The 12,403-nt window shown below is 47.2% G+C and overlaps 1 protein-coding gene across 2 annotated transcripts in view; it reads left to right on the top strand.

The window, feature by feature from the left end:
• The first annotated feature begins 237 nt into the window (after positions 1-237).
• The window catches only part of NASP (nuclear autoantigenic sperm protein), a 32,264-nt gene continuing 20,098 nt past the window's right edge, over positions 238-12,403 (top strand). For both annotated transcript variants that reach the window (XM_049774837.1, XM_049774839.1), the window contains exons 1-3: positions 238-356; positions 4,461-4,511; positions 6,618-6,728. In XM_049774837.1, the coding sequence (XP_049630794.1) occupies positions 301-356; positions 4,461-4,511; positions 6,618-6,728 (218 nt within the window). In that variant the 5' untranslated portion in view covers positions 238-300. The remainder of the gene's footprint in view (positions 357-4,460; positions 4,512-6,617; positions 6,729-12,403) is intronic.

Here is a 12,403-nt window from a genome sequence, read left to right as displayed (position 1 = left end):
GCTCAAGGAGGCGCCTCAGGGGAACCAGCCGTGGGGGGGGGGGGAAGGGGGCGTGGCCACTCTGGGACTGGGCGGCGCCGAGCCGGGGCTCTTTAAACCCAGGGGGCGGACCCGGATGTGGGTGGGCGTGGCCAGGTACGCGGCTATAAAAGCGGGCCGGCGCCGCGCGGAGTCGCCAATCTGCCATTTTCTGTTGGCGGCTCGGCGGTGTGTGGGAGCTCTATTCCACGCTTTTCCTTTCTCCTCACAGGTCGCGCAGTCTCCCGCGCGGGCTCGTCTCCACAGGGGCTTGTCGACACGATGGCTGCGGAATCCACAGCCGCCGCCGCCGACGCGGAGCTGGTCTCAGCCGACCAGTAAGCGGGGCTGTGGGTGGGTGGCGAGGAGAGCAAGGAGGCGACGAGCGGCCGGGGTGGCGCGGACGGGCTTTGCTTCAGACTGGCGCGCGCGCGCGTGTGTGTGTGTGAGGGGGAAAGGGTTGCCTCAGTTCTGTCTGAAGAGAACGCCGGCCGCCCCCTGCCCGGTTTTTTTTTTTTTTTATTTTCCCCTTCGCGGCCGCCATCTTGCCGGGGGCCGCGGCGGCTGTGTGAGCCTCCATCGCCTTTCCCTCTCCTTCCTCTCCCGGGCCCGGGACTCTCGGTGAGGAGGCGGAGCCCGGGCGCGCCGCGTCGCGCTGCCTCGCCTCGCTTCCCCCCCCGCCCCCCGCTCGCACTCCACTGCCCGCCCGCCCCGGCGCTCCCAGCCGTCCCGTCGCCTCCACAGACCAGCCGGGAATAGGCACAGGTTTGGCGCCAAAAAGGAGGAAAAGAAAAAAAAAAAAAAGCCCGAGCCTGCACGAGGAAGGGGCGTGACCATAGCTTGAGGGCGTGGTCACGACTCGGGGGCGTGGCCTCGTGCGCTGCCTGCGCCGGGCGGGCGTCCGTCTGTGGAGCCGGGGGCGTGGCCTCCGGGAGGCGGGAAAACTCCATTGTTTGTGGTTCAGCGGCGCCGCGCGGCGGCCGCTCGAGCTCCCGGCGTCTGGGCGGCGCGCTGTGAAGGTGAAGGGGTTGCCCCCTCCCTCGCACCTTGGGGGTTCCCGAGCCTTTTAGGTTTTCGCTCCCCTCCCCCCGGGTTTTGGTCCATGTGGTCGGGGGGGGGGTGCTTTGGGAATTTTTTCAGACTTTTCAGGACTGCCGGCGAGAGACAGACGTGGTGGCTGCTTGTTGGGGGGAATGGCTTGGCTTAGCGTCGTCGTCTTCACCCGGCTTGAGGTGGAGTGGAGCGCCCCTGGCTAGGCTAGGCATGTGGGAGGCGTGAAGCGAGTGGTAGGACCCGAAGGAATAATTGCTTTAAAAGAAAAATAAAAGCGCAGAGCCACTCACGTTTAGGTGTATGGGACAAGTGAAGGGAAACACGTTGGTAAAAGCAAAAAAATACAAAAAATTACTTTCGGGCCCAGAGAGATAGCACAGCGGTGTTTGCCTTGCAAGTAGCCGATCCAGGACCAAAGGTGGTTGGTTCGAATCCCGGTGTCCCATATGGTCCCCCGTGCCTGCCAGGAGCTATTTCTGAGCAGACAGCCAGGAGTGACCCCTGAGCACCGCCGCCGGGTGTGGCCCAAAAACCAAAAAAAAACCCAAAAAACCAAAAACAAACAAAAAATTATTTTTCCTCTTCTAGGTCTATCTCCCCAGGTTTAGTTGTCCCTGTGCTCTTAGGTTATCTTCCCATTGCCCTGTCAAAGGATGCTAAGGGGATATTCTATTTTTTTTTTTTTTTTTTTTTTTTTTTCCTTTGGCTTTTGGGTTAGGGTTTATTCCTGGCTCTGCGCTTGAGATGCCCCCTGGGACTCTAGGGACTATATGTGGTGCTGGAGATCCAACCAGGTTTGTCTTTATGCAAGGCAGTGCCTCATCTACCTTTCTAACTTAATGAGCTTTCTGTATTTAATATTTAGATATTAGAATGTTTCTTTTTTCATTTTATTTTTTGTTTACTGGGAGAGCTCCTAAGCAGTGCTTATGAGGCCTACCATGCAGTGTGGTGGTGCTTGGTAGGTCCCAGGGCCATTGCCTATGATGCTGATGGGGCTTATCAGGATTCAGTTCTATTATCTTTCAAAGTCCTTGCTCTTAGCATTTTGGAGGAGTGGGGGAGGTGGGTTGGGCTATACTTTTGCCTCACACTAGGTACTCTTTGTGGCTGCTCATTTGCAAGACAAGTACTCTTATCACTGTACCACACCTGGCATTCTTTTGTTCATTACAAAAGATGGTAGTTTGTTCTGTAGACTGGACAAAGGAGAAAGCTCAATAAGAGGTTTTACAGGTTGTACTGATTTTTGGCTTAGTTGCCCAAACTTTGTATTAGTTAAAAAACAAGTCAGTCAAATAAGTGACTTCAGACAGCCCTGTCTAGGTTCCACTCGCCCATATCCAACCCCTGGTGAACAGTACAGGTCTGAAGCAGGGCCTTAGTGTATTAAGAAAACAAAACTGCCATAAAGGAGAAAAGCATGGGGGTCAGAGGTCTCCCGGCCCCATGGACTGAGAGCCAACCTTGTCTTGCACTGCAAATCTTTCTTCCAATCTTCTGCAAAAATTTTTCTTTTGGGTCACACCCTGCAGTGCTCAGGAGTTACTCCTGGCTCCACTCCAGGCTCAGGGGACCATATGGGATGCCAGGATTTGAACCAATGACCTTCTACATGAAATCAAACACCTCACCTCCATGCTCTCTCCAGCCCCTCCTGCAAATTTTTAATGTATAGGCTCCATCCATTTGGGGAGGGGATAGATAACAGACAAAAGTACCTATTGAAGTCTAGGTGGTCTTTTACATCTCAAAAGGGAGGGTGGGTGTAGGGAAAATGGAATTAGGGCAGTCTATTTTGGGTAAAGCTGGATTTGAGGGAGTGTGTGTCCCTGCTTAGATCTTGGGTTTTATTTGGGGGAGGCACACCAGTGGTTACTCCTGGCTTTTTTTTTTTTTTTTTTTTTTTGCTTTTGTTTTGTTTTTGGGCCATACCCAGCATTGCTCAGGGGTTACTCCTGGCTGTCTGCTTAGAAATAGCTCCTGGCAGGCATGGGGGACCATATGGGACACCGGGATTTGAACCAACCACCTTTGGTCCTGGATTGGCTGCTTGCAAAGCAAATGCCACGCCACTGTGCTATCTCTCCAGGCCCTACTCCTGGCTTTGTACTCAGAAATTACTAATGGCGGGTGCTGGGAACCATATGAGATGCCTGGGATCAAACCTGAATTGGCTTTGTGCAAGGCAAATGTCCTACCTGCTGAATTATGGCTCCAGTCCCTTTTTAAATTTTTTTTTTTTTTGTTTCTTGGGTCACACCCAGCAGTGCTCAGGGGTTACTCCTGGCTCTATGCTCAGAAATCGCTCCTGGCAGGCGTGGGACCATATGGGACGTCGGCTTTCGAACCATCTTCTTCATGCAAGGCAAACGTGTCATACCTCCATACTATTTCTCCGGTCCCCTCCTTTTTAAATTTTTATTGGGTCACACCTGTGACTCTGACTTGGGTTACTTCTGTCTCTGCACTCTGGTTATTCCTGGCAGGCTCTGGGAATCATATGGGATGCCAGGAATTGAACGTGGGTGTGTCCTGGGTCAGATGCTTCCAAGGCAAATGCCCTGCCACTGTTCTATCGCTCCTGCCCCTAAAGTGAAAACTTGATGAAAATTGCAGTGATTAAATACTGAGTTTAGCATGATGCTACTTTTATATTTTTTGGCGATCTCTCAAGCAATACTGGGGTTTCAGGGTTCACTTCCTCGCAGTAATAACCCTGCTGGGCCAAATGATGCAGTACTATGATCTAGCCATGCTTTATACTGTAAAATACCAACACATATTTGGGACCATAGTGTCCCAAATTTTTAGTCACCTATTTCAATAATCACATAACACCACAAACAAAAAAATGATATCAAAGGGAGGGGAGAGCTCAGAAGAAAGTAATAAATATATAAATCTTGACCAGGGATGTATTGTAGTTTAGTGGTGGAACTTACCCTTTGCATGGGTTTTATTTAGGAGGAGGCTCCACAAGCTGGCATCAGTTGGGTTACTCCTGGTAGGTTAAGGGGAACCATACAGGATGCCAGGATCAAACCTGGAGCAGCTGTGTCCCAGGTGAATGTCCTACCTACTTTACTATTGCTCCAGTTCTTCCCCTGCATGTTTGAGGTCCTGGGTTCAGTACCTGACGCTAAAATTTCCCCACAAGTATATTATAAATCTAATTTTTATGGGGGCCACATCCAGTGGCACTCAGGTTCCTCCTGGCTCTGAGCTAAGAAATCATTCCTGGCAGGCTTGGGGGGGGAACCATATGGGATGTTGGGGATTGAACTTGGGTTGGCCACATGCAAGGCAAACTACCCACTGTGCTATCACTCTGGCCCCAAAGAGACTTAATTTCTAGTCTTAAGATGTTTACTTTTGTTTTCTTACAGAATTGAAGAAGAAACTCCTGCTCCGTCGACCTCAACAGAAAAAATCGAGAGGTAAGATGATTAAGGCATTTGTTATATATATAAAGTAATAGAGTCCTGATAGCAATGTCAAAAGTAGTTTGCATTTAATTAAAATGCAAAATTGAAATGTTACTTAACTTCTATTCAGAATGCAGGCCTGACTGGCATTTAATCTGGTCATTGCTTAGTTTTTTTGTGTTTTGTTTTGGGGCCACACTTAGTGATGTTTAGAGGTTATTCTTTTTTTGGGGGGGGGGTTGGTTTTTGGGTCACACCCGGCAGTGCTCAGGGGTTATTCCTGGCTCTTTGCTCAGAAATTGCTCCTGGCAGGCACAGGGGACCATATGGGATGCTGGGATTTGAACCACCATCCTGCGTGCAAGGCAAACACCTTACCTCCATGCTATCTCCCCGGCTCCGAGGTTATTCTTTTGACTGCATTTAGGAATTACTCCTGGCTGTGCTTTTGGGGAACAATATGGGGTGTCAGGAATTGAATCCAATAACATATTAATATGTTGAAAGGCTTAATAAAGGTGTTCAGATGCTAATTTTACATGTGACCAATCTGGTTTGATCCCTGTTACTGCCTATGATCAGTCTCTTGAACACCAAGAGTTAAACTTAAACCTGAGCACAGAGCCAGGAGTAAACCTGAGAACTGCTGGGTATGGCACACAAAACAAAAACAGTGAATTGGGAAGACTAAAAGGTAGACACTTGATTTGCATCCTTTTAGATTTTTTTGTTTGTTTTTGGGCCACACCCTGTGAAGCTCAGGGTTTACTCCTGGCTATGCACTCAGAAGTTATTCCTGGCTTGGGGGACCATATGGGACGCCAGGGGATCGAACCACTGTCCGTCCTAGGCTAGCGCTGGTAAGGCAGACTCCTTACCTCTAGCGCCCTGCTGGCCCCTAGATATTTTTTTTTTTTTTTTTTTTGGTTTTTGGGTCACACCCGCCCGCTCTTGGCTCCATGCTCAGAAATCGCTCCTGGCAGGCTCAGGGACCTTATGGAATGCCGGGATTCAAACCAATGACCTTCTGCATGAAAAGCAACGCCTTACTTCCATGCTCTCTCTCCGGCCCCCTTTTACATTTTTCTTAAAAGTATTAAGTTTTGGGCCCGGGGAGATAGCACATCCGCGTTTGCCTTGCAAGCAGCCAATCCAGGACCAAAGGTAGTTGGTTCGAATCCCAGTGTCCCATATGGTCCCCCGTGCCTGCCAGGAGCTATTTCTGAGCAGACAGCCAGGAATAACCCCTGAGCATCGCCGGGTGTGGCCCAAAAACCAAAAAAAAAAAAAACCAAAAAAAAAAACCAGTATTAAGTTTTCTGGTGGTGGGAAAGTTGCACTGGTGAAGGTTGGCGTACAATTTTTTTTTTTGGGTTTTTGGGCCACACCCAAAAAGCCCTCAGAAATCCCCCCTGGTTTGGGGGGACCATATGGGATGCAGAGGGATCGAACCGCAGTCCTTCCTTTGGCTAGCGCTTGCAAGGCAGACACCTTACCTCTAGCACCACCTCACCTGCCCCAACTTTTTTTTTTTTTTTTTTTTTTTTTTTTTTTTTTTTTTGGGCCACACCTGATAACGCTCAGGGGTTATTCCTGGCTCTGAGCTCCTGGCTTGGGGGATCACATGGCACTCGGGATCAAACCACAGTCTGTCCTAGGCTAGTGTGGACAAGCCTTACCACTTGCACCACCACTCCGGCCCCATAAAAATCTTAGAATTCTAGAAAGCTTGTATACAGCCTCTGGAACGTGAAGTCATGTTGGCTCTAGTTTTATTACATAGATCTATCTGAATTTATGTAAATTACTAAATTGTCTTAAAGTTCATGAGTGCCTTTTCACCTATTTAAAACATCTTTTTTTTCTTGGCCTTAGTATTTATTGCTTTAATGATTACTTTTGTTAAATTAGAAAAATACATAAAAACATTCAATATATAGGCTTTAAGAGAAGGCATTTCTGAAAATGTTTTGTCTTTGGGATTTTTTGCTGTTACAGTTGTAAATAGCAAAATCAGATCAATAGTTGAAAGGCTTAAGGAATTAAAGAAAACTATTATATAAATAGCAGATCTTTAAAAGTTTTTAAAATTTACGACACAAAATAACTTTCTTGCAGTCTGGATGTGGATAGTGAAGCAAAGAAACTGCTGGGTTTAGGACAGAAACATCTGGTAATGGGGGATATTCCAGGAGCTGTCAATGCATTCCAGGAAGCAGCTAGTCTTTTGTAAGTACTATATTTTGTTACCATCTAATTGTATGTTCCAAATGAACTTGACTTAAGTTATTTATTTATTTATTTATTTATTTATTTATTTATTTATTTATTTATTTATTTAGGGTTTTAGCTCACACCTGGCAACGCTCGGGTTACTCCAGGCTCTGCGCTCAGACATTGCTTCTGGCAGGCTCTGCCATATGGGATGCCAGGGATCGAACCCTGGTCTGTCCCAGGCCTTCCACATGGAAGGCAAATAACTGTGCTATCCCTCCGCCTCTTAAAGTTGTTTAAAGGGGAAAAGAACACAGTAATAGGTTTTTTGTTGTATGGGTTCTTGGATGTTTTGTTGGATCATATTCAGCAGTGCTCAGGGGTTACTTTTCTGTCTCTTTGTTCAGGAATCATTCCTGGTGGGCTCCAAGGACCATATAAATTCCTGGGATCAAATCTGGGTTCACAAATTTCTTTTTTTGGTTTTTGTTTTTGGGCCACACCCGGCGATGCTCAGGGGTTACTCCTGGCTGTCTGCTCAGAAATAGCTCCTGGCAGGCACGGGGGACCATATGGGACACCAGGATTCAAACCAACCATCTTTGGTCCTGGATTGGCTGCTTGCAAGGCAAACCAAACGCCACTGTGCTCTCTCTCTGAGCCCTGGGTTCACCTTCTACAAGGCAAATGCCCTACCCACTTTGCTATCACTCCCATTCCTGTTTGTTTTCAGGCCACACCTAACCTAGCCATGCTCAAGAGTTTACTTCTGGGGCCGGAGAGATAGCATGGAGGTAAGGCGTTTGCCTTTCATGCAGGAGGTCATCGGTTCGAATCCCGGGGCCCCATATAGTCCCCTGTGCCTGCCAGGAGCAATTTCTGAGCCTGGAGCCAGGAATAACCCCTGAGCACTGCCAGGTGTGACCCAAAAAACAAAACAAAACAAAAAAAAGAGTTTACTTCTGAACTCAGGGATTACTTCTGGCAGTGCTAGGACCTTATCTGCTGAACTATCTGGTCCCAAAAGTGACTCTGGCCCTCAGCGATTATTTTCTTTTCTTTTTTTTTTCTTTTTTTGTTTTTTTTTTGGGCCACACCCGGAGGTGCTCAGGGGTTACTCCCGGCTGTCTGCTCAGAAATGGCTCCTGGCAGGCACGGGGGACCATATGGGACACCGGGATTCGAACCAACCACCTTTGGTCCTGGATTGGCTGCTTGCAAGGCAAACACCGCTGTGCTATCTCTCCAGGCCCTAATTATTTTATTTTCAAAGTGATTTTATTTTTGATTTTTGGGTCACACCAGGGTGCGCTCAGGTTACTCCTGCTCTGTGCTCAGAGATCACTCCTGGAAGGCTCCGGGGACCATATGGGATGCTGGGAATTGAACTGTGGTTTGTCCTGGTTAGCCGCATGCAAGGCAAATATGCTCTACCACTGTCCTATCACTCCGATCCTCAAAGTGGTTATTTTATTTATTATCTTTATTTATTTTTGGTTTTTGGGTCATACCTGGCAGTGCTCAGGGGTTACTCCTGGCTCTATGCTCAGAAATCACTCCTGGCAGGCTCGGGACCATATGGGATGCCAGGATTCGAACCACCGACCTTCTGCATGCAAAGCAAACACTTTACCTCCATGCTATCTCTCCGCCCCCCCCCCCCTTTTTTTTTTGGCTTTTGGACCACACCTGGTGACACTCAAGTTACTCCTGGCTATATGCTCAAAAATCAGCCCTGGCTTGATGGGACCTTATGGGACAATGGAGGAATCGAACCGTGATCTGTCCTAGCCTAGTGCATGTAAGGCCTTATGGCCTGTGCTACTGCTCCAGCCCCCTATTTTTTTTTTTTTTGGTAATACCAAGTGACACTCTGGTTACTCCTAGCTGAGCTCAGAAATCGCTCCTGGCTCTGGGCTCATATGGGATGCTGGGGATTGAACTGACGTTTGTCCTGGATCTGCTGCTGCAAGACAAATGCCCTCCAGCTATGCTCTAGCTCTAGCCCAGTGATTATTTTACTTTTTTTAGATTTATTATTTTGGATCACATCCGGCAGCGCTCAGAAATATTCCCTGGTGGGGGCCATGGGATGCTGGGATTCGAACCACCATTCTGTGTGCAAGGCAGAGGCTCTACTGCTATGCTATCTCTCCAAACCCTCAAAGTGATTATTTTAAACAAAGATTATAGGGGCCAGAGAGATAGCATTAGGGTGTTTGTTTTGCATGCGGTCAACCTGGAAAAGACCCAGTTTGATTCCTGGCATCCCATAAATCACTTCATATTGTCCCCCAGCCTGCCAGGGGCGATGTCTCTGTGCAGAGCCAGGAGCACTATGGAGCACTACCTTGAGCACTACTGGGTGTGACCCAAAAATCAGTCAATAAAGTTAAAAAAAATAAAGATTATAATGTACTTAGGAACTGAGATCAAAAGTAATGTTAGAGATCCTAAGTCAATAACTTTTCGGATTGTGATTTGTTTGGCCTGAGCTAATTTCTTCTAACATTATCAATAGTGGTTGTAAACACTGGGGTCGGTCTCTCTCTCTTCTCTCTCTCTCTCTCTCTCTCTCTCTCTCTCTCTCCCTCCCTCTCTCCCCTCTCTCTCTCTCTCTCTCTCTCTCTCCCCTCTCTCTCCCCTCTTCTCTCTCTCCCCTCCCCCCTCTCTTCTCTCTCTCTTGGTTCATACCTGGCAGCGCTCAGGGGTTACTCCTGGCTCTGCTCAGAAATGACCCTGGATTGGCTACGCCCTACCCCACTGTGTTTATTATATGTGGCCCCTAAACATTTGTTTCTTACTTGATTACACACACACAAACAGAATTGAGATGAAATTTTACTAAAAAATTAACGTTGGACTGGAATGATAGCACAGTGGAAGGGTGCCTTGCATGCTGCCTACCCCGGACAGGATGCTCCTGGCAGGCTCGGGGACTATATGGGATGCTGGGATTCGAACCACCAACCTTCTGCATGCAAGGCAAATGCACTACCTCCATGCTATCTCTCCGGCCCCAACCACTTTGATCTTTTAAAACTGGGGATTCTAACTTATGTGCTAAAGGTAAAAGCGTTAACTATTTAGTATTTTAATATGCACGGTTGTTGACTTAATATATAAGTCTTTGATGGTTGTTGGATGATGGTGGATGGATGGTGAGGCCTTTCTGGCCAGCCTGGGTGCCTGCATCCCTTTCCAGCCAGTCTCAAGAGTTTAGGGTAGGGCCCGGAGAGATAGCACAGAGGTGTTTGCCTTGCAAGCAGCCGATCCAGGACCAAAGGTGGTTGGTTCGAATCCCGGTGTCCCATATGGTCCCCCGTGCCTGCCAGGAACTATTTCTGAGCAGACAGCCAGGAGTAACCCCTGAGCACCACCGGGTGTGACCCAAAAACCAAAAAAAAAAAAAGTTTAGGGTAGCAGCGAGGAAATGACCCACAAGCAGTCAGTAGTTAGTAGTCAGGAGACATGAAACTTTTATTAATCATACGTCTGCCTTATGTGTGGCTTCTAGGCTAACCTTTTAAGCAGCCTCTTAAATTGCCCTGTATTTAAAACCTGTCTCCTTGCCCTGCTATCTACCTCAGCTGAAGCTTCTTCCTGAATCTCCCTGAATTCCCCTCTCACCCCCTAGGCAACACCTTTGTTACCTTTCATAGACCCCTCCCAGATGTGGGAGGGTCTGACCATTAGGTAATATTAATATTTTGCCTAGGGTGGGGTGACAGTTGTCTTGGATGTAAAATAGTATAAATCTGAGGTGTAGTTTTTTTAGTTGACCTTAATTGATAGTACTTGGTTTACTCTTAGCTCTCAATCAGGATCTCTTGCATTCATTACATGTACACTAACCCTGGAGTTACTTCATGGGCTCTAGAATCTTCCCCTCCTCTTCTGGTTTTTGAGATCAGTTGCTCATCCTAACTCCCTAAATTGCTTGATGGTGCTCAGGGGACTATGTGGCCCTAGCTGGCTCAGTTCAGTCTACTGAGTTCTCTCTCAAGCCCTGGATTCTGAATTTTTTGGTAAGGGCACTCAACTTGGGTAGCTTGGTTGAGGACTATATTTCACCGTTTGAAATGTGTTTGGCCATATTTAAGCACCTTCTACTTCTACTCTCCCCCCCCCCCTTTTTTTTGTTTTTGGGTCACACCCAGTGATGCTCAGGGGTTACTCCTGGGTATGCACTCAAATCGTTCCTGGCTTGGGGGGACCATATGGGATGCAAGGAGGAATCGAAATCTCCTAGCACCAGCAAGGCAGACTTTTATTGTCTTTTTGTTTTTGTTTTCTTGTTTGTTTTTAGTTTTTGGGCCACACTGGGTGGTGCTCAGGGGTTACTCCTGGCTGTCTGCTCAGAAATAGCTCCTGGCAGGCACAGGGGACCATATGGGACACCAGGATTCGAACCAACCACCTTTGGTCCTGGAGCGGCTGCTTGCAAGGCAAACGCTGCTGTGCTATCTCTTGGGGCCCAAGGCAGACTTCTTAACTCCTTGTGACACCGTTCTGGGTCCTCTACTCTCCCACTTTAGGAGGTTTTTTGTTTCTTTTGGGATTACACCTGGTAATTGATGTCAGGATTTTTTTTTTCCTGGCTCTGCATTGTGATCTCTTGTGGATAGAACCAGGGAGCCTAGGGATTGAACCAGGGTTGAATTTGTGCAAGGCAAGGACCCAGGTCCGTGTTATCCATCTTCCCTTAAATCTATGCTGTATGCCTTACCTGCTGTTCTATCTCTGGTCCCAAATTTGAACCTTTTGCATGCAAAGATGCACTTGACTTCTCCAGCCCTTTAAAATGCTTTTATGACATAACATAGCTTTTATTTGGTGGCGGAATGTCATCCAACAGTGCTTAGCGTCCTCTACTGGCTCTGTTGGGGAGATGAGAAACAAACCAGGTAGTAATTGGTACCATACAATGAATCCAAATCACCATGTAGAGAGGATGAACTTAGCCATTTGTGAGTTTGTAATATTGTCATTGTATAGAGGAAAATATAACTTAAAATTTAGTTATTAATAGTTAAACGTAGACTCTTGGGAATATATTCCAGGTACCCATAAATAATGCAGAAAAAGTGCTTGCCACCCCAATGATCATTGCAGCACTATTTACAATAGCCTGATTCTGGAATAATTTGTGTCTGAGAACAGAAAAATCAATATAGAAGCTTTGGTACACATTGAAATACTACAGCTATTAGGAAAACAAAGCCATGAAAATCAGATTTGCCTATATGGATAGACAGTATCATGATTTCAGGAGACGAACAGACATAGAAGGGTCACTTACTTGTAGGATATAAAAACAACCAAGCCCCACCCATAATATGAGAAAATACCCAAAGACAATAGAATTGATAGGAAGTGCAGTTAAGACAGAAGACTGGGGGCCTGGAGAGATAGCACAGCGGTGTTTGCCTTGCAAGCAGCCGATCCAGGACCAAAGGTGTTTGGTTCGAATCCCGGTGTCCCATATGGTCCCCCGTGCCTGCCAGGAGCTATTTCTGAGCAGACAGCCAGGAGTAACCCCTGAGCACTGCCGGGTGTGGCCCAAAAACCAAAAAAAAAAAAAAAAAAAAAAAGACAGAAGACTGGAATGATAATACAGTGGGTACAGATGTTTGCCTTGCATATCTAACAACCTTTGTTTGATACTCTGCATTCTACATGGTTCCATG

This window comes from Suncus etruscus, chromosome 6 (genome assembly GCF_024139225.1).
Source record: "Suncus etruscus isolate mSunEtr1 chromosome 6, mSunEtr1.pri.cur, whole genome shotgun sequence".
Taxonomy (NCBI): Eukaryota; Metazoa; Chordata; class Mammalia; order Eulipotyphla; family Soricidae; genus Suncus; species Suncus etruscus.
Note: the sequence above shows the minus strand (reverse complement) of the source record. Positions and strands in the feature narration are given on the sequence as shown.